The sequence below is a fragment of the Oryctolagus cuniculus genome, chromosome 7 (genome assembly GCF_964237555.1).
Source record: "Oryctolagus cuniculus chromosome 7, mOryCun1.1, whole genome shotgun sequence".
NCBI classification, from domain to species: Eukaryota; Metazoa; Chordata; class Mammalia; order Lagomorpha; family Leporidae; genus Oryctolagus; species Oryctolagus cuniculus.
Window position 1 is genome coordinate 132996649 of NC_091438.1, and position 21784 is coordinate 133018432.

The window sequence follows — 21784 nt, forward strand, 5'->3', positions numbered from 1 at the left end:
GCTAGAAGCAATTTTCTGCTGCTGTGGTGAAGCCCCATTTTTTCATTCCTTTCTTCCCAGTTGCCTTGGTAACCAGTCTCTTCCTCTTCTGGTCTCCCAGTGGTAAATTCCACCCCCACCCAACCACCCCCCTTCTGTTTTTCTTTCTAGTAACAGTCACCTGCTCCTGACTTGGACAGTGCTAGCCCATCTGTGAGTGAGCATACTCTGTCATAGTCAGATTGTCATCATGAAATCAGCCGCCCCTTTGCTTTATTTGCATGATTTCTCTGGTCTGCCATCTTTCTAGTGGTTGTCATGGCAACTGTACCCTCTGAAAGTCTCCAGGCAAAGGCTCTACAGTTAACAACCATCATGTGAGAGTGTCTGCCAATATGTGGCCACACATCTCCATTTTAAACCTGGTCCCAGGCGGGTACCACAAATGGGAGAAAACAGGGCTTTTGATCGAAGTAGGCTGGATGGAGACTCAGAACTGGGACCTGGTGTTTATCAGACAATGTATGTGTTTATGAGGTTTAGATTGGGTCTGTAAGAGTGACCATTATTCCAAGGATAATTCAAGTGACTGAGAGATGTACTCCTGTTGACAGTTATTCCCGGCAGCCTAATCAAGGGACGCTGGTCTGACCAGAGAGCAGGAAGAAAGCAATTAGAACTCTTAAATTGACTAACAAGGGGTTAGCACAATAGGTACTTAAGCACTTTTACACATCACTGAAAATTTCTCTGTCTTTAGGCTATTGTTCTCACCTCTTTACCAAGGCAGATGGGATGTCACCATCATAATAAAACGAAGTATTCAACAAATGGTAGTTGTTAAGTGTCAGGGCACTGTAGCTGGCGCTTTTCAGACAGCACTTCATAATCCTTATGGCAATCTGCAGACACGTTTTAAGGTAAGTTCCCTGAGGTCGGGGTGGGGGGGCTATGGCACAGCTGGTTAAGCTGGTGCTTGAGACACCTGCATTTCACGTTGGAGTGCCAGTGTGAGTCCTGGTGACTCTGGTTTTGATTCAGTGTTCTGCTAATGTGTCCCAGGAGCCAGCGAATGATGGTTCAAGTGCTTGGAGACCCAGATGGAGTTCTGGGATTCAGGCTTCTGCGGGCATTTGGGGAGTGAACCAATGGAAGGAAGAGCTCGCTTTGTCTGTCTCTGTCACTCTGCCTTTCAAGTAGATTCAAATAAATAAAACATAAACATTAAAAATAAGGAAATCTGAGGTTAAGAGGTCACACAGCTGGTAAATCACAGAGCTGGCATTTGAACTCAGGTCCATCTGACTGTGAATCCATTTTGTCTCCTCTCTTCTCGCTCTCTCTTTCTTTCTTTCTTTTTTTTTTTTTTTTGACAGGCAGAGTGGACAGTGAGAGAGAGAGACAGAGAGAAAGGTCTTCCTTTGCCGTTGGTTCACCCTCCAATGGCCGCCGCTGCAGCCGGCGCACTGCGCTGATCCGATGGCAGGAGCCAGGAGCCAGGTGCTTTTCCTGGTCTCCCATGGGGTGCAGGGCCCAAGCACCTGGGCCATCCTCCACTGCACTCCCTGGCCACAGCAGAGGGCTGGCCTGGAAGAGGGGCAACCGGGACAGAATCCGGCGCCCCGACCGGGACTAGAACCCGGTGTGCCGACGCCGCTAGGCGGAGGATTAGCCTAGTGAGCCGCAGCGCCGGCCCTCTCTCTCTTTCTTAAGATTTATTTATTGGGGGTGGCGCTGGGGTATGGCAGGTTAAGTATCTGCCTGTGGTGCCAGCATCCCACATGGGTGTCAGTTTGAATCCTGGCTGCTTCACTTTTGATCCAGCTCCCTGATGATGGCCTGGAAAAACAGTAGAAGATGGTCCAGGTGCTTGGGCCCCTGCACCCACATGGGAGACCCGGAAGAAGCTCCCGGTTCCTGGCTTTGGATCAGCACAGCTCTAGGCATATGGCCATTTGAAGAGTGAACCAGTGGATGGAAGACCTTTCTCTCTTTCTCCCCCTTCTCTCTGTATGTCTGCCTCTCAAATAAATAAATAAATAAATCTTTTAAAAAAATTTACTTATTTACTTGAGAGGTAGAGTTACAGAAAGAGAGGGAGAAAGAGAGGATCCAGATCTCCCAGGTGGGTGGTAGGGACCCAAGCATTTGGGTCATCTTCTGCTGGGTTCCCAGGTGCATTAGTAGAGAACTTGATCAGAAGTGGAGCAACAGGTACTTGAATGGCCTCTCTCTCTCTCGCTCTCTTTCTCTCTCTCTCTCTCCTCAGGGGTCCAAGGACTTGGGCCATCTTCTGCTGCTTTACCAGGAGCATTAGGAGGGAGTTGGATCAGAAGAGGAACAGCTAGGACTCAAACTGGCTGCTACTGCAGATGGTAGCTTAACCCACTATGCCAAGTGCTGGCCCTACAAAGCTCTTTCTTTCTTTTTTTTTTTTTTTAAGAGATGTATTTATTTATTTATTTGAAAGTCAGAGTTACACAGAGAGAGAAGAGGCAGAGAGAGAGAGAAAGAGAGAGAGAGAGAGAGAGAGAGAGAGAGAGAGATCTTCCATCCACTGGTTCACTCCCCAATTGACCACAACGGCTGGAGCTGGGCCAATCCGAAGCCAGGAGTTGGGGGTTTCTTCCGGGTCTCCCACGTGGGTGCAAGGGCCCAAGCACTTGGGGCCATCTTCTACTGCTTTCCCAGGCCATAACAGAGAGCTGGATTGGAAGTGGAGCAGAAGGACTTGAACGGGTACCCATTTGGGATGTCCGTACTGCAGGTGACAGCTTTACCAGCTACACCACAGCGCGGGCCCCCAAAGCTTTTTCTTAAAAGGGTGTGAAGTCTCCTGAATTTTGGTCCTGTTCTAATCTGAGGGTTGCTATTAAGTTTTTCCTTTTGCCTTCTAGCCATTTCATCTTCCTATATTGTAGGTTGTTGTTTAATTACTTGTTTTGCTCTGTGCTCACCCTACCTCTTGCATCCTTTGGCCAAAGGGATGGAACGTTTGTCCTGCCTTCTGATTGTGTCTGAGGCTGCACCATAGAATGAAAACAGTATGGTAGCTGCCCTTGCCTGAGAACTGGGCAGATATGATTCTGGAGAATGTCACACCCCAAACTCCCGGGCTTCAGTAGTGATAGGGAAGTCATTTTCTTTATTTAACAATTAATTGGGTGTTTATTTACTAGTTACTGTGCCAGACATTGGCGATACAGCAATGATTTAGACCCTTGCCTTTATAGAACTAACAGCTGGAGTAAACAAGAGGCTAATATATAATTCTATTTATTTATTTTTATTATTTTTTTTTGACAGGCAGAGTGGACAGTGAGAGACAGAGAGACAGAGAGAAAGGTCTTCTTTTTCTGTTGGTTCACCCCCCAATGGCCGCTCCGGCCGGCGCGCTGCTGCCAGCGCTGCGCCGATCCGGAGCCAGGAGCCAGGTGCTTCTCCTGGTCTCCCATGCGGGTGCAGGGCCCAAGGACCAGCCATCCTCCACTGCACTCCCGGGCCATAGCAGAGCACTGGCCTGGAAGAGGGGCAACTGGGACAGAATCCGGCGCCCCAACCGGGACTAGAACCCGGTGTGCCGGCACTGCAGGCGGCGCCAGCCTAATACATAATTTTATATTGTAATTAGTGCTAGATGCCGTGAAAGGAAGATTAAGGACAGATTTATTCTAGATAAGGCTGTCAGTCACCATTCAAGGGAGCAAAAAGTCGAGGTTCTGACACGAGGTAGTTGCTAGCAGTGCAACCCTGGGTCTCTTAAGCTTGGGACCTCAGGCCCACAGGCTCCCTCTGCGCTTAGCACCCGCCCCACCGGGGACTGAGATCTGCGCAGGCGCGCTGACGGTTGCCATGGTGACAGCTGCTTCGGCGCAAGCGCAGAGGCCTTCAAGATGGCGGCGGTGGCGGCTGCTCGAGCGGTGCCTGTGGGCTCGGGATTCCGGGGTCTGCGACGGACTTTACCTCTGGTAGTGATTCTCGGGGCCACCGGCACTGGAAAATCCACCCTGGCATTGCAGCTAGGCCAGCGGCTCGGGGGCGAGATCGTCAGCGCAGACTCCATGCAGGTATGACCGCGCGGCTGACCCCAGGTCTGGGAATCCCGGCGGCCGCGTGCAGGCCTCTGGCCGAAGTGGTCTCCCTATCGCGTGGTGGTGGTGGGTGAACCCCGAGCTTGCGGGGGGCAGAAAGGGTAGGTGGAGCGAGCCTGTACCCAACTAGGCGCCCACCATACGCCAGACACAGTGCCGAGCGTTCCCTTTCATCGTCGCGTTAACTTCTCCCGTCGTTACCATGGGTTGGCTACTGTTGTTAGCTCCAGTATAGGCTCCTTAGGGAATTGGAGCCTAGGGAGCTGAAACGATTTTCCCCGTGTCACACAGCGAAGAAGTGGAAGAGATGATATTCGAACCCACAAGGTTGACATATAGGCGTCCATCACGTATTTGTTGAATGAAAATTACTCTAGAGGTTTTGCTAGAATCCCACCCTTAACCCAGCGAGACCAGGTTGAGTCGGATACCACCTGTGAGCGTCTTCTGGGGGACTGTAATACCGTGGACAGGCAGGAGACCTGGATTCCAGTCCGGAATCTCCACTTGGCCACGTGGTTTAGATGAATAAAATCTATTAGGACGTTGCTTTATTTATGTGTAAATGGAGAAAATATCTCAGAGGACTGTGGTGTTTAGTAAATGAGATCTCGAGTGTTAGAATGAAAAACAGTGGCCTGTTGCAAAGAAGACCAAGGCACGACATAAATGCTTGTTGAAGCTGAGGTTTTTAACTTTCCTGGCTGATCTGAGTTGAGGGGGCTTTGTCCTCTTCTTTGAGCTGGGAGGCTCAGAGGAAGTGTAGAATTCAGGGCATTTGGGAGCATTTGTGCCCCGTGGAGGGTGAATGACATTCTGGGTAAATCTCTAGTGGAGGGAGTACAAGAGCTGTTTGTGGAAGAGAATTACTACTCCCAGTCTTCACAAGATGAATGAGATATTGGGCATAAAATGCCTAGCCCTAAAGCTAGCATCTGTTCTGTACTCAGCAGGGAAGGGCAGTCCTTGTCCCCATTCTAAGCCTCCAGGCATGGTTTCTACCCTCCTTAGTTTATTTGGGGTGGTAAGGGCATCAACATATGTGAAGACATAGGGTAATTCAACAAGTATTTGCAAGCCTACTCTGTGGAACTTAAGGAGACAGAAGTTAACTTAAATCCTGACTCTCTTTTCTAAGGTAAATGACTTCAGCCTACCCTCTTCTTGCCTTTGTTTCTTCTGTAAAGTAGGAAGAATATCAATAACACAACATTCTTGTGGTGACTAAATGAGATAAAGTATGTGATGCACTTGATATGTGTATGGCACACAGTAAGAGCTAAAAATATGGTAGCTGCTATTTTCTTCAAGGCTGTGTTGGAGAGACAAAACCATAATCCCTATCCTCAATGTTTAGTCCTGCTGACCTTGTAACAGGGCAGAGATAATAAGTGAACAGAGATGTTAATGATGCTTTCAAGGTGGGTGGGGTTGGGAGAGGAGAGACTGCAAGTGCTAGATATTATGATAAACTATTAAGTTCTATGTAAATTCAGAGACAGGAGAAATGAATGAAGTTGGACATATTTGGAGAAAGTTCTGTGTAAAATGGCTTGAAAAATAGGTTTGGATAGGTGAGGTAGAAGAAAAGATATATCAATGGAAAGAACATGAATGAAGGTTTAGAAGTTGAAGTGGGCATAGTGTGACAATAGGACAGTGAAATGAGACTGTTCAGTGGGGGAGGTGTTGTAGGTGGGGAATGGGAGATGAATAATGTGATGAGGGCATTTTATAAAGGGCATTTATTTGAGACCAGTAGGCATGGTGAGTTGGATTGGAAATGAGTGGGAGGAGTATTAAAAAAAAATCCAAGTGTGGTGTAATAGAGTTTTGGCCTGATACTTAAAGGACTTGAGTAATGGCCTTCAGTAATGATGAGTTACTTTGATGATCTCTAAAATCCATTCAGTCTTTATGTTCTGTAATTTCTGTATTTTCTGGTTGGTGTGGTGTTAGTGGGGATGGAAAGGAAGAGAAAGATGTATTATTGTGAAAGTAGCATCCTGTTACATTATGGCTTGGTCACTGTTTGGGGGAATGAGAGTTTAGCACACAGTATGAGCAGGATTCAAGTTTGGGTGTCTGGAGAGTATGGTGAACCTGGAAGTCAGGAAGATCTTGCAGGGCACAATGGGAGTAGCAACCAGGCATCCAAGCAAAGGGAAGTCCAACTAGTGGATGTTTGGAGAACACTGCAACGTGAATCTGCTTCTGGAACCTCTGCTCCTATATAACCTAGTGGCTTACTCTCTTTCTTTAGTTGGATCTTTCCTTTTTAAGAAAAATTATCTAAGTGAGTAAGTGAGAGAGAACTCCTATCCACTATTTCACTCCGCAAATGCTTGTAATGGCTGGGACCAGGCTGGGGCTGGACTCAGCCTCGGCCAGGTTGACGGTGAAGGTAGGAGGATGGATCTCAATCCATGTTTCCCACATGGGTGGCAGGAACCTGATTACTTTATCCATTACTGCTGCCTCCCAGGGTCTGCATTAACAGAAAGCTGGATTCAGGATTGTAGGTGTTATGAAACATAGGTACTTCCTTGTGGTATGCGAGCATAGCATAATTTTTTTTTTTAAGATTTATTTATTTATTTGAAAGGCAGAGTGGGGCTGGTGCTGTGGCATAGCGAGTGGGTAAAGCCACCACTTGCAGTGCCGGCATCCCATATGGGCACCAGTTCAAGTCCTGGCTGCTCCACTTCTGATCCAGTTCTCTGCTGTGGCCTGGGAAAGCGGTAGAAGATGGCCCAGTCCTTGGGTACCTGCATCTACACCTGTGTGGGAGACCTAGAAGAAGCCCCTGGTGCCTGGCTTCAGATCAGCACAGCTCTGGCCATTGCAGCCAATTGGGGAGTGAGTGAATCAGTGGATGGCAGACCTCTCTGCCTCTCCTTCCTTTCTCTGTGGAAAAAAAAAAAAAAAAAAAAAAAAAGAAAGAAAAAAAAAGGAAGAAAAGCAGAGTTACAGAGAGAGAGAGAGAGAGAGAGGGAGTCTTTCATCCAATCTGAAGCCAGAAGACAAGAGCTTCTTCTCTCTCTCTTTTTTTTTTTTTTTTTTTTTTTTTTAAGATTTATTTGTTTGAAAGAGTTACAGAGGCAGACAGAGGTCTTCCATCTGCTGATTCACTCCCCAAATGGCTGCAACAACAGCCAGAGCTGGGCCAATCCAGAGCTGAGAGCCAGGAGCTTCCTCTGGGTTTCCCACGTGGGTGCAGGGGCCCAAGGACTTGGGCCATCTTCTACTACTATCCCAGGCCATAGCAGAGAGCTGGATTGGAAGTGGAGCAGCCAGGACTTGAACCAGCGCCCAAATGGGATGCCGGCACTGCAGGCGGCGGCTTTACCCTCTATGCCACAGCGCCGGCCTCTAATTAATGTCAACTTATCGAGGCCTGTCTCTGACCTCACTCACACACATCACACATAGTCCCTGTCAAGAAAGTGTTTTCAATAATTCATCTGAATTTTATATATATTTTTAAGTAAATGGGTTCTGCAATGAGGGTTGGGTTTGTAGCTCTGTAATAGCTATTCCATTCTCAGAAGTGTTTCTTGGGGCTGGCATTGTGTTGCTGTGGGTTAAGCATCTACCTATGATGTTAGCATCCCATTTGAGTGCTAGTTTGGGTCCTGGCTGCTCCACTTCTGATGCAGCTCCCTGCTAATGCAGCTAGGAAGGCAGCAGATGGTGGTCCAAGTGCTTGGGTCCCTGCCACCCATGTGGGAGACCCAGATTGGGTTCCAGGCTTCTGCCTGGTCTAGCCTCGGCTGTTGTGGCCTTTTGAGGAATGAAACAGCAGATGGAAGATCCCTCTTTCTCTGTCTCTCTCTCTCTGTAACTCTACCTTCCAAATAAATAAAATAAATCCTTTTTTAAAAAAAAGTGTTTCTTTACTCATAGCTGTGTGTGGTAAGGATGGAATTTGCTAGTTTTTGCTTGCTGTAAAATAGATCAATGGGAATCTATGACTTATATAGTGTTAATGAGATGATAGATCTCTAATATTTGATGAAATATCTTATTAAAATGGTTTCTTTCATTCTTCAATGCTGTGAGGATTAATATATGAAAACACTAAAGATTATTGAGTTTTCTGAATTGACTACAGATTGCTTTTAATTTTGACTATATCTTGGATATTCATGACAACTCTTCTTGATTCCCTACTGGGAAACTTTGATGTTTGATTTTTACTTTTTTTTTTTTTTAAGATTTATTTATTTGTGGGACTGGCATTGTGGCCTAGTGGTTAAAGCTGCTGCCAGCTTTGCCAGCATCCCATATGGGTGCTTGTTTGAGACTCAGCTGTTCCACTTTCTGTCCAGCTCCCTATTAATGAGCCTGGGAGAGCAGCAGAGGATGGCCCAAAAGCTTGGGCCCCTATACTCAGCATGGGAGATCCAGAAGAAACTCCTGACTCCTGGCTTCGGCTGGGCTCAGCCCCCACCATTGCGGCCATTTGGGGAATGAACCAGCAGATGGAAGGTCTCTCCTTCTCTGTCTCTCCTCTCTGAAACTTTGATTTTCAACCAAATAAGTAAATTTAAAAATAGACTTATTTTTAAAGATTTTTATTTATTTGAGAGGTAGAGTTACAGAGAGAAAGGTTTTCCATCTACTGGTTCACTTCCCAAATGGTTGCAAAAGCTGGAGCTGAGCTGATTTGAAGTCAGGAGCCAGGAGCATCTTCTGGGTCTCCCATGCAGATGCAGGGGCCCAGCACTTGGGCTATATTCCACTGCTTTCCCAGACCGCAAGCAGAGAGCTGAATCAGAAGAGGAGCAGCCAGGACTCAAACTGGTGCCCATATGGGATACCAGCGCCCCAGGCAGAGGCTTACTTTACTGTGCCACAACACTGGCCCCAGTAAACACATTTTTTTTTTTTTAAGGAGTATTTATTTATTTGAAAGGCAGAGTTATAAAGAGAGAGAAGGAGAGATGGACAGAGAATTTTCCATTTGCTGGTTTACCCTCTAAATGGCTGCAAAGGCCAGGGCTGGGCCAGGCTGAAGTCAGGAGCCAGAAGCTTCCTCTGCGACTCCTATGTCGGTGCAGGAGCCCAAGGAAATGGACCATCCTCTGCCGTCCTCCTAGGTGTACTAGCAGGGAACTGGATCAGAAGTGGAGCAGCTGGGACTGGAACTGTTGGCTCACTTAGGTTGCTGGTGCCGTGGCTTAACACACTGTGCCATAGCACCACTGCCTCCCCACCTTGTTAAGATTTATTTTATTTATTTGAAAGGTACAGTGACAGAGAGAGAGAGAGAGAGAGAGAGAGAAAATCTTCTAACTGCTGGCTTACTCCTCAAATAGCTGAAGTAGCCAGGGCTGGGGGCCAGTCTGAAACCAGAAACTTAGAATTCCATCCATGTTTCCCACATGAGTGGCAGGGGCCCAGCTAATAAATATGGCCATAGTCCACTGCTTTTCTAGGTACATTAGCAGGGAGCTGGATTGGAAGTGGAACAGTGCCCATATGGTTTGCCAGTTTCATAGGCAGCAGCTTTACCAGTTGCGCCACAATGCTGGCCCCTTGATTTTACTTTTAAGTTGAGATAATGAAATAAAGTATCTGTGTCTCACTTGCTATGGTATATATAATTCTTTTCTTTTTTAAATATAAGATTTATTTATTTATTTATTTGAAGCAATTACAGAGATAGAGGAGGGAGGGAGAGAGAGAGAAAGAGATTGATTTTTCCATCTGCTGGTTCACTTCCCCACATGGCTGCAACAGCCGGAACTGGGCAAGGCCAAAGCCAGGAGCCAGGAACCCCATCTGTGTCTTTCATTTGGATGGCAGGGGCCCAAGCACTTGGGCCATCTTCCAGTGCCTTTCCAGGTGCATTAGCAGGGAGCTGGGTTGGAACTGGCACAGCTGGGACTGGAATGGCACTCATATGGGATGCTGGCATCACAGGAGGTGGCTTAACCCACTACACCACAACACTGGCCATAATATATACAATTCTTTTTTATTTTTAAATTTGTTTATTTTATTTGAAAGGCATACAGAGAGGCAGAGACAGAGAAATCTTTCCACTCTTTTACTCTCCAAATGTCTGCAATAGCCGGAGCCTATCCGAAGCCAGGAACCAGGACCTTCTTCTGGGTCTTTCACATGAGTCCAGGGGTCCAAGCACTTGGGTCATCCTCTGCTGCTTTTCTAGGCACATTAGCAGGGAGCTGGATTGGAAGTGGAGCAATTAGACTTGAACCTGTGCCCATATGGGATGCTGGGCCACAGGTAGCAGATTTACCTGCTGTGCCACAGCACTGGCCTCATTTTTTTTTTTTTTTTAGATTTATTTATTTTATTTGAAACCTGGTATACACAGTTCTTAACTTATGCCTTTGCTCACCATCCTGCCCCTAGAGTAGCAGTGCTACTCTGTTTGTTTGTTTGTTTGTTTTTTCAAAAGAATTATTTATTTATTCATAAGGCAGAGTGACTGAGAGAGATACCTTCCATCTGTTGGTTTACTCCTCGGGTGTCTGCAGTGTCTAGGACTAGGCCAGGCTGAAACCAGGAACCAGAAACTCCATCTGGGTCTTCCATGTGGATGTCAGCGACCCATGTTTTCCCCCAATGCATTAGGACGAAGCTGGAGGGTAGCAGAGCAGCTGAGACTTGGGAACCAGCACTGCAATATGGGATGCCAGCTTGCAAATGGCAGCTTAACCTGCTACACCACTAAGCTAGCCGCACTCTGCCTTTTTTTTTTTTTTTTTAGAAGTAGATTTACAGAGAGAGAAAGGGAGAGAGAGAGAAAAAGGTGTCCCATCCGCTGGTTCACTCCCCCATATGGCTGCCATGGCCAGAGCTGGGCTGATCCAAAGCCAGGAGCCAGGAGCTTCTTCTAGGTCTTCCACATGGGTGCTTTCCCAGGCTATAGCAGAGAACTGGATCTGAAGAGGAGCAGCGGGAACACAAACCTGTGCCCATATGGGATGCTGGCACTGCAGTTGGAGGCTTAGCCTGCCATACCACAGTGCTGGCCCTTCAGCTTGCTTTTAAGACCGTAGGAGACACTGTTTTCTAGGTGACTTGAGGTTGACTCAGAAAGTATTCAGAAAACATGTGAACAGAATGAAATTCTTTTTTTTTTTTTTTTAAGTTTTATTTATTTGTTTGAGAGGCAGAGTTACAAGGAGAGAGGTCTTCTGTCCGCTGGTTCACTCCCCAAATGGCTGCAACAGCCAGAGCTGGGGCGATCCAAAGCCAGGAGCCAGGAGCTTCTTCCCGGTCTCCCATGTGGGTGTAATGGCCCAAACACTTGGGCCATCCTCTGCTGCTTTCCCAGGCTATAACAGAGAGCTAGATCAGAAGTAAAGCAGCTGGTACTCAAACCATTGCCCATATGGGATGCTGTAGCCATAGGCAGGGGCTTAACCTATTATACCACAGCACCGGCCCCCATTCTTAGTGTTGTATCACCAACTCCTTGAAAGAATGTTTTCAGTTTCATGTAAGTCCACAGGCAAAATAATTAACAACTCAGATTTGTATATCAGTGTTTATAATATCATAAAATAGATATTAATCATTTCATGATTAAAGATCTGGCCCAAGGTCTCAGAGCAAGTAGCAGACCTAAAATTGAACATTGGTCTCTACTTCGAATGTTCAGTGCCTTTTCCTTTGCACAAAGTCATCCTCCACGTGAGGCAGAAACTGGGATTCAGTCATTATGGGGTGGTTCTTTGCTTGTATGCCACTTAGCCTCCACAAGAGTGTGCTGCATTTTGATCAGGATATATAATATATTGGAGGATTATAGTGCTGTCAGTTGGGAGTTTTGACCTGATTGATGGCGGCGGCGGCTGCTGCTGCTGCTTCTGCTTCTTCTTCTTTTCCTCTTCCACTGCCTCCTCCTCCTCCTCTTCCTCCTCCTCTTCCTCCTCTTCTTCTTCTTCTTTTTTTTTTTTTTTTTTTAATTTCAGTCAGTTATGGGGTAGGGGAATAGGGGAGGAGGTCTTCCATCTGCTGATTCAATCCCCAGGTGGCCACAACTGCCATGGCTGGCTAGGCTGAAGCCAGGAGTTCAGGACTTCTGGGTCTCCCATGTCAGTGGCAGGGGCAAACACACTTGGACCATCTTCCACTGCTTTCTCAGGCACGTTAGCAGGGAGCTGAATTGGAAGTAGAGAAGCCAGGACACAAACTGGTGCCCATATGGGATGTCATGTTGCAAACAGCAGCTTTATCCACTATACCGCAGTACCCAACTGATGGCTGCCTTTTTTTTGTTGTTTTTTTAAGATTTTATTTATTTCTTTGAGAGGTAGAGTTACAGACGGAGGGAGTCAGAGAGAAAGGTCTTCCATCTGCTGGTTCACTCCCCAAATGGCCACAGCACCAGAGCTGAGCTCATCTGAAGCCAGGAGCCAGGAGCTTCTTCCAGAACTTCCATGTGGGTGTAGCTTGGGCTGTCTTCTACTGCTTTTTCAGGCCATTGCAGAGAGCTGGATTAGAATAGGAGCAGCTGGGTCTCAAACCAGCGCCCACATGGGATGTTGGTGCTGCAGATTGAGGCTTAGCCTACCATGCCATAGTGCTGGCCCCAACTGATGGCTTCTTGATGCGTTGCTTTGGGGGTTAAAACTTGCTGCAGCTAAGAGTTATAATTTAATGTGAAGTTGATACTAAAGACACAGAGTGTTTACTGGAACAAGGGGGAAACGACCTCGTGGAGAGTCTTAACAGAACTGTAACAGACCAAAGGGTGATCAAATGGAAAGTGATAATTAGAGGGCTTTTTCAAGTTTCCAAACTGAGTTTTTAGAAACCGATATTTGCATTTTAATAATCCCTTTTGGTATGCTGCTCAGAATTTTGTATTCAGAAGTGTAACAGTAACTCAGAAACAATTGTAGGGGTAGGCATTGTGGCACAGTGGACTGAGCTGCCACCTGGGGCCTGCATTCCATATTGGAGTGCTTGGTTTAACTTCTGGCTACTCTGCTGCAAATCCAGTTCCCGGCTAATGCACCCAGGGAGGCAGCAGATGATGACCCAAGTACTTGAGTCCCTACCACCCTTGTGGGAGATAAGGATGGAGTTCCTGGTTCCTGGTTTCAGCCTGGCCAAGCCCTTGTGGCCATTTGGGAAGTGAACAAGCAGATGGAAGATCTTTGTCGCTGTCTCTTTTCTGCTCTGCCTTTCAAATAAATAAATCTTAAAAATTTGTAAAACATTGCCTTAAATCGTAAATTGCCTTGCACCTCCTACTTATGTCAACCCTTGTCTTACCTTAACTGTATGGTGATCCTAAGGCAAACCCTACTGGCATTTCGTTTCCAGGGAAAGTGCTTGTTTTTTGTAAACTTGAATAAGTAGGTGTTTTAAGTATTGAGGTAGCTTCCATGAGGTAAAACTACAATGTGGTGGTTAAGTGTAGTATGTCCAGCATGGTAATTTCTCCGTGGAACCTGATATGCAGTGACTTGGATCTGTAGCCACCAAGCATCTCAAGGTCCTGCCTGGCCTCTTGCTTCCCATTCTTTTGTCTGTGATTTGTAGAGTGGAGGTCAGAACTGCCAGCTGAGGGATTATTTAGTTGCTCAAACACTTGCTGGGTACTACTACAGATTTCTTTTGCCAGGAATGAGAAACTACATTTGTGCTTAATTTTCTGAGCTTTCCGAACCCCAGCACCTTTGCAGATTGTAGACGCAAACATAAATATTCTCATTCAGTAATGGAGAGTCTGAATTCCAGGATAGACAGGTAATGCAATCTTTGTTTTCCAAGATGGAAAAACTGAGGCACAGAAAGATTACAGAGCAGACCAGAGATCACACTGTGAGACACTCACAGCTGGGAATTGGATCTGGGTCTTCTAGCTCCTGTGTAGAGTCTGATACATTTCAGGAAGATGATACTCACGGTCTTCCTTTCAGCCCAAGTCCTATCTTGGCACGTAAATTCAAGGTACAATGCATAGCCTTCAGTGACCAGATGGGACATTGTTCTGAGAGACTTGAAGGCACTGGCCACACATGGCCAATGACTGCCTGGAAGTACAGACCACCAACTATATATGCTGAGAAAAAATAAACAAAGAGCTCTGTTTGGGTTTACAGAGAGGAAGTGTCTCTAATGCCTTAAGTCTTCAAGTGCTGTGGAGACACAGCAATCAGACCCAGAAGCGCAATTCCCTTTGTGTTTGCCTAAACCTACAAGGGGAGAAGCAAATGATTTTTGGCAGACTGACTGGTAATCAGGGTATGTGTCATCTAATAGAAGTGGAACTCTGTGTTCTTTTTGTCTGCTTTGGGACATAATTTAGGAACAGTGTTTTGTACCAAAGGACAGTCTGTCTGATAGTGCTCCAGGGAGACCTGGGATGCATAGGGGAGGGATAGGAGAGGTGGGATGGTAGATCACGGTGGTTTACCAGAACATGAAATTAAAGGCATGAAGGCTGATAAGTTGGGAGAGACCAGGCCTATCTGGGGGCCCTTTGACATAGTTGGCAGTGGAGGTATTTAAATGGAATGAGACTGACAAGAGGCTAAAGAGGAAATCTCAGTTTTTGAAACATATGTATGTGACTTTCAGGTCCCTTGGGCCTCCTCCATTGTAAATGGATTTCATTTTCCTTTGGCTACAGTATTAAGTTAGGTAGATTGCACAGATATGTCCATTTTTTTGCTCTAAAGGGAGAACTTGGAGTTAAACCTATGTTATTTAAAGAAGGAGAAGTGACTACTGGCCCACTGGGAAAGTGTAGGCAAGCAGGCAGGAGGCTTGCAGATTCAGTTCTGTGAGAGGGAGGTGCTGCCCTTATACTTCAGGGCCTGGGGCAGGGTGATGAATCAGCACCACTTCAAAAAAGAAATGCTGGTATATGTTAAAAGAACAAATGTGACTTGGGTGTATGGGGATTCACACATGTGCTCTAGTGTGATTTAATGGAATTGGTTTGGTTTCTATGTTTGTTGGATTCTTTAGATATATTTGACTCAGAGCAGGATTTTTTTTTTTTTTTTTTTTTTTTTTTTCTTTGCTTACTTTGGTGCCTGATTCTGACCAGGAGCCTCACTGTTCCATCCTTATTATGGCAGCTGGGTTTCCAAGACTCACTAGTGGGCTATGATGATGATAATTATACAGAATATAGCAGGAATAATATATATGTAGGCACTGTTCTAAAAATGACATATTATCTCATTTAATGTCTTTGTCACAACCTTTTAGGATGGGCACTATTATAATCTCACCTCTATGGAAAAATACATTCTTTTTTATTTTCTTAATATGTGTCTATTATGTATTTGAAAGGCAGAATGACAGAGAGAGAGGGAGACACACACACACACACACACAAATATGCATGTACAGAAGAGAGAGATCTTCTATTTGTTGTACTTCTCAAGTGCTCCCAACAGCTTTGGCTGGGCCAGGCTGAAGCTGGGAGCCTTGAACTGTGTCTGGGTTTCCCACATGGGTGCCAGGGACCCAAGCGTTTGGGCCATCCTCCGCTGCCTTCCCTATACATCAGCAGGAAGCTGGATCTGGAGTGGAGCAGGTTACATGTGAACTGGTCTCTAGCATGGGATATGGGCATCCCAAGTGGGCAGTTTAACCCACTGTGCCATGCCAGCCCTAGAAGTTACCTTTTTTTAAAAAAATACTTATTTTTTTTTTTTATTTGAATGGCAGAGTTTCGGAGAGGCAGAGGCAGATGGCCATAATGGACAGAGCTGGGCCTATCTGAAGCCAGGAGCCAGGAGCTTCTTCTGAGTCTCCCACATGGCTGCAGGGGCCCAAGCACCTGGGCCATCTTCTGTTACATTTTAGGCCACAGCAGAGAGCTGGATCAGAAGTGGAGCAGCAGGACTTGAACCAGCACCCATATGGGATACTGGCACCACAGGTGGCTGGTTTACACTGACCCCCAGAAGCTACTTTTTTGCAACCCCTCATCTGTGTGTTATTTTGTATTTTCCCTTCTACTTTATGTTTATCCATTCATCCTCCTTCCCATTCTTTGCCTCAGTAGCACTGTATATTTTATCAGGCAGAGAAGAGGAAGGACTATTTGTGACAGAACAGCATGAGTAAAGTCAAAGAAGAGTAAAAATGCATATTCTTTTACAACTCTGGCATACGGAGTCCTGAGGGATAGTTGTAGGAGGTGAAACCAAAAATATAGACCCTGGAAACAAGTTTTTGAGGCCCTTGAAAGCCATACATGAGGTATGGAATTTTAAACAAGGAAGTGATAGTAGATCTATTAATGAAATTACTCTGATGGCCGGTGGAGAGTGGGTTAGAGAGGCAAAAATTAAGATTCTCTTATGTTAACCTGGGTATGAGGGGCTAGAGTTGGCCTTTGCTGGGAAGAAGAGGTAACTTAGGAAACTTTCAAAACACAATCAATGGTTAGTGAATTGGGAGCATTAGTGGAAAAGAACAAAGCCTTTTTGTATTTGGGATAAATGACACTTTCTTATTGAAAAAATTCCGCTAGCACTGAAAAGTACAAGAAAACAACAACAAACTAGTCCTAACATCCAGGAGTAACCTTTTTAAATCATCTTGGTACACATCCTTCCAGACATTTGTGTATGTATTTATGCATATGCATTCTTGTTTTTATATTACACATTCATGCTGTTCTATGTTCTGCTTTTTTGTCTCTTGGCAATATAGAATGGGCATCTTTATATGTTAACATATATAATGCTGCATTAGAGATTTCAATTTGGGGGCAGTTTCGCTCCCCCAGGGGATATATCTAATGGCTGGAGAATTGGATTCCTGACATATTGTGGGTGGAGGCTGAACACCCCTACTAAGCATAAGATAGTCTCCACAGCAGAGAAGTGTCTGGCTCAGAATAGCAGTATAACACTGAGATGGAGAAACTGTGTTCTATGTTGTTATTATTTTTTAATTTTGAAATAATTGTATATGTAAACAAGAGATTCGAAGATATTACAGACCATTCCTGTAAACTCTTCATCTAGGTTGTCCTAATAATATCTTGTGACATCATTATGGTACATTTATCAAAACTTAGAAGTTGACATAGGTACAATACTATATTGTTTTAAAGTCTTTAATTAGAAAATTATAGTTAACAGGGAGAGGGATAGACTGAGAGATATCTTCCATCTGTAGATTCACTCCCCATTTGGCTGAAATGGCCAGGCTGAAGCCAGAAGCCAAGAACTTCATTTAGGTCTTGCAGGGGCCCATACAGTTGGACCATTTCTGCTGCTTTTCCTAGGCCATTAGCAGGGAGCTGGATCAGAAGTGGAGCAGTTAGAACTTGAACTGGCACCCATATAGGATGCTGGTGTCATGAGCAGTGACTTTACCTGCATGCTGCATATTTTAAAAAAAATATTTATTTGGGGCCGTGACTGTGGCATAGTGGGTAAAGCTGTCTTCTGCAGTGCTGGCATCCCATATAGGCACTGATTCAAGTCCCAGCTGCTCTACTTTCAATCCAGCTACCTGCTAATGCACCTGGGAAAGCAGTGAGGATGGCCCACATCCTTGGTCCTTGCACCTGCGTAGGAGACCCAGAAGAAGCTCCTGGCTCCTGGCTTCGGATGGGTGCAGCTCTGGTCGTTATGGCCAGTTGGGGAGTGAACCAGCAGATGGACACTCTCTCCCTCTCTCTGCCTCTCCTCTCTCTGTATAACTCTGACTTTCAAATAAATGAATAAATCTTTAAAAAAAGAACCTTATATATATATATATATATATGTGTGTGTATATATATATATATATATATAAACCTGCACCCAGATGGGACACCTGTGCTGCAGGTGGTGGCTTAACCCACTGTGCCACAGCACTGGGTACCCCCTTCAGTGAGTTTTTCAGACATTTGTAATAGTTAGATTTACTTTTTTGTAATCTGCAGTTTATTCTGGGTTCCCCAGACATTTTATTTTATTTTTTATTTATTTTTTAAAAAGATTTATTTTATTTATTTGAAAGAGTTACAGAGAGGGGGGGGGTCTTCCATCCGCTGGTTCACTCCCCAGATGGCCGCAACGGTCAGAGCTGAGCCAATATGAAGCCAGGAGCCAGGAGCTTCTTCCGGGTCTCCCATGTGACTTGGGCCATCTTCTACTGCCATCCCAGGCCATAGCAGAGAGCTGGATCGGAAGAAGAGCAGCCAGGACTTGAACCGGTGCCCATTTGGGATGCTGGCGCTTCAGGCCAGGGTTTTAACCTGCTGTGCTACAGCGCCAGCCCCTCCCCAGACATTTAAATTATTTTAATTTGCTTGCAATAACCGGTGAATGGAAGATCTCTCTCTGTCTCTACCTCTTGGTAACTCTGGCTTTCAAATAAATAAATAAATCTTAAAAAAATAACTTATAAACTCTCATATATAGTTTTTTTGTTTTGTTAAAGATCTATTTGAAAGGCAAAACAACAGAAGGAGATGGAGAGGCAGAGATCTATCATCCACTGTTTTATTCCCCAAATGGCTGCAGTGGACAGGGCTGGGCCACGCTCAAGCTGGAAACCTGGAATTCCATCCTGGTCTCCCACATGGGTAGCAGGGCTCAGGCTGGGCTGTCTGCTGCTGCCTTCCCAGGCTCATTAGCAGGAAGCTGGATCTAAAGTGGAGCAGTCAGGACTCAAACTGGCACTCATATGGGATGTCAGTGTTGTAGGTGGCTTAACCCGCTGTGCCACAACTGTGTGCCCGCATGTACAGGTTTTTGAGTGAACTTACATTTTCATTTCACATGAGTGAATACCTAGGAGTGGGATTACTAGATTATATGGTAATTTTATGCTTTACAGGAAATTGCCAAACTGTTTTCAAAAGGGACTGTACTTTTTTTTTTTTTTTTTTACTATTTATTTATTTACTTAAAAGAGTTACACAGAGAGAGAAGGAGAGACAGAGAGAGAAAGAGAGAGAGAGAGGTCTTCATCCACTGGTTCACTCCCCAGTTGGCCACAACGGCTGGAGCTGCGCCAATCTGAAGCCAAGATCCAGGAGCTTCTTCTGGGTCTCCCACACGGGTGCAGGAGCTCAAGGACTTGGGCCATCTTCTGCTGTTTTCCCAGGCCATAGCAGAGAGCTGGATTGGAAGTGGAGCAGCCCAGACTCGAACCAGCGCCCATATGGGATGCGGGTACTGCAGGCAGAGGCTTTACCCGCCACGCCACAGCGCCAGCCCAAGTGACTACTCTTTCTCATTCTCACCAACACTGAACTAGAGTTTCTGGCTCTGTATTCCTTCCAGCATTTGGTAATGTCAGATTTTTTGTTTTTAAACCAGATTTTTGTTTATAAAGATTTATTTATTTATTTGAAAGGCATAGTTACAGAGAGGCAGAGGCAGAGAGAAAGAAAGATCTTCTGGGCCGGCGCCGCGGCTCACTAGGCTAATCCTCCGCCTAGCGGCGCCGGCACACCGGGTTCTAGTCCCGGTCGGGGCACCGGATTCTGTCCCGGTTGCCCCTCTTCCAGGCCAGCTCTCTGCTGTGGCCAGGGAGTGCAGTGGAGGATGGCCCAGGTGCTTGGGCCCTGCACCCCATGGGAGACCAGGAAAAGCACCTGGCTCCTGGCTCCTGCCATCGGATCAGCACGGTGCGCCGGCCGCAGCGCGCCAGGCCGCGGCAGCCATTGGAGGGTGAACCAACGGCAAAGGAAGACCTTTCTCTCTGTCTCTCTCTCTCACTGTCCACTCTGCCTGTCAAAAAAAAAAAAAAAAAAAAAAAAAAAAAAAAAAAAAAAAGATCTTCTGTCCACTGGCTCACTCCCCAAATGACTGCAACAGCCAGAGCTGAGCCAGTTTGAAGCCAGGAGCCAGAAGCTTCTTCCTGGCTTCTTGGGTGCAGGGGCCCAAGGACTTGGGCCATCCTCTGCTGTTTTCCCAGGCCACAGCAGAGAGCTGAATCAGAAGTGGAGCAGTTGGGACTCCAAGTGGTACCCATATGGGATAACCGGCATTGCATGTGGCGGCTTTACCCACTATGCCACAGTGTGGTCCCCTAAACCAGGTATTTTATTGTGGTTAATTTACATTGCCCTGAAGACTAATGATTTTTATTTATTATTATTATTTTTTTTTTGACAGGTAGAGTGGACAGTGAGAGAGAGAGAGACAGAGAGAAAGGTCTTCTTTTTCCGTTGGTTCACCCCCCAATGGCCACTGCGGCCGGCGTGCTGTGGCCGGCGCATCACGCTGATCCGAAGCCAGGAGCCAGGTGCTTCTCCTGGTCTCCCATGGGGTGCAGGGCCCAAGCACTTGGGCCATCCTCCACTGAACTCCCGGGCCACAGCAGAGAGCTAGACTGGAAGAGGAGTGACTGGGACAGAATCCTGGCTGAAGACTAATGATTTTAAACATCTTTTCATATGCTTATTTGATATTTATGTATCTTTAGTGAAGAGTCTATCAGATTTTTTTTTAAAGATTTATTTATTTGAAAGAGTTACAGAGAGAGAAGCAGAGGAAGAGAGAGAGGGAGAGAGATATCCCCCATCTACTGGTTTACTCCCCAAGTGGCCACAACAGCCAGGTGAAGCCAGGAGCTTCTTCCACATTTCCCATGTGGCTGCAGGGGCTCAAGCACTTGGGGCATCTTCCATTCATTGCTTTCCCAGGCACGTTAGCAGGGAGCTGGATGGGAAGGGGAACAGCCTGGACTTGAACCTGCACCCATTTGGGATACCAGCGCTTCAGATGGTGGCTTAACCTGCTGTGTCGCAGTGCTGGTTCCTATTAGAATGTGGGTTCAAGTCCCAGCTGCTCCACATCAGATCTAGCTCCTGCTAATTCATCTAGGAAGGCAAAAGGGGCTGGCTTAAGGACTTGGTCCTCTCACTTAAGTGAGAAACCCAGATGGAGTTCTGGGCTCCCAACTTCAGCATGGTCTAGCCCTGGTTGTTGTAGGCATTTGAAAAGTGAACCACTAGATAGAAGATCTTGATACCTCTCTCTCTCTCCCTCTCCTGATTTTTCCCCAATCCCTCTCCCTCTCTCTCTATAGCTCTGCCTTTCAAGTAGGTGAAAATAAATAAACATTTTTAAAATGTTTAAAATAGGTCCAGGCAAATGACAAGTACTTGACATTATCCATAATGAAATGGTGATAGTTATACAAAAAATTAAAAATAGGAAGCTATTCTCTTGTTGCTTAACCCACTGTGCCACAATGCCTGGGCCTGAAATATGATTGTAATTGATAAAAATATTCCCATAAAAATGTATAATTTAAAGCTATACAGCTCAATAAATAATCACTGGTTAAGATGCAACTTGGGGTGCCTGCATTCCACATTGGAGTGCCTGGTTCAAGTTCTGGTTCTGCCTCTAATTTTAGCCTTCTGCTAATATGCATCCTGGGATGCTGCAGATGACGTTTTAAGTTGTTGAGTCCCTGCCAGCCATATGAGAGACCTGAATTAGGTTCTGGGCTCCTGATTTTGGCTGGCCCAGCCCCAGCTATTGTAGGTATTTGGGGAATGAACTGTGGGTCAAAGATTTGTCTGTATGTCTCTGTCTCTGTCTTTCAAATAAAGTGAAAATACATGTGTAACCACAACTCGGTTCAAGAAATAAACATTGGGGATGCCACAGCGCCGGCATCCCATATGGGCACCGGTTCTAGTCCCGGCTGCTCCTCTTCTGATCCAGCTCTCTGCTATGGCCTGGGAAAGCAGTAGAGGATGGCCCAAGTCCTTGGGCCCCTGCACCTGCGCGGGAGAT

At 45.9% G+C, this 21784-nt stretch overlaps 1 protein-coding gene across 6 annotated transcripts in view; it reads left to right on the forward strand.

The window, feature by feature from the left end:
• The first annotated feature begins 351 nt into the window (after nt 1-351).
• TRIT1 (tRNA isopentenyltransferase 1) overlaps nt 352-21784 on the forward strand; it is a 51731-nt gene continuing 30298 nt past the window's right edge. For 2 of the 6 annotated variants that reach the window (XR_011390761.1, XM_070078699.1), the window contains exon 1: nt 3857-4046. Coding sequence is in view for 4 of the 6 variants with exons in the window: in XM_070078699.1 (XP_069934800.1) it covers nt 3873-4046 (174 nt within the window). In the remaining 2 variants the exon portion in view is untranslated. Of the gene's footprint in view, nt 502-739; nt 900-3833; nt 4047-21784 lie in introns of those variants that run through there. The other 4 variants (XM_051856650.2, XR_007923673.2, XM_017346427.3 and 1 more) reach the window with 4 other exon arrangements.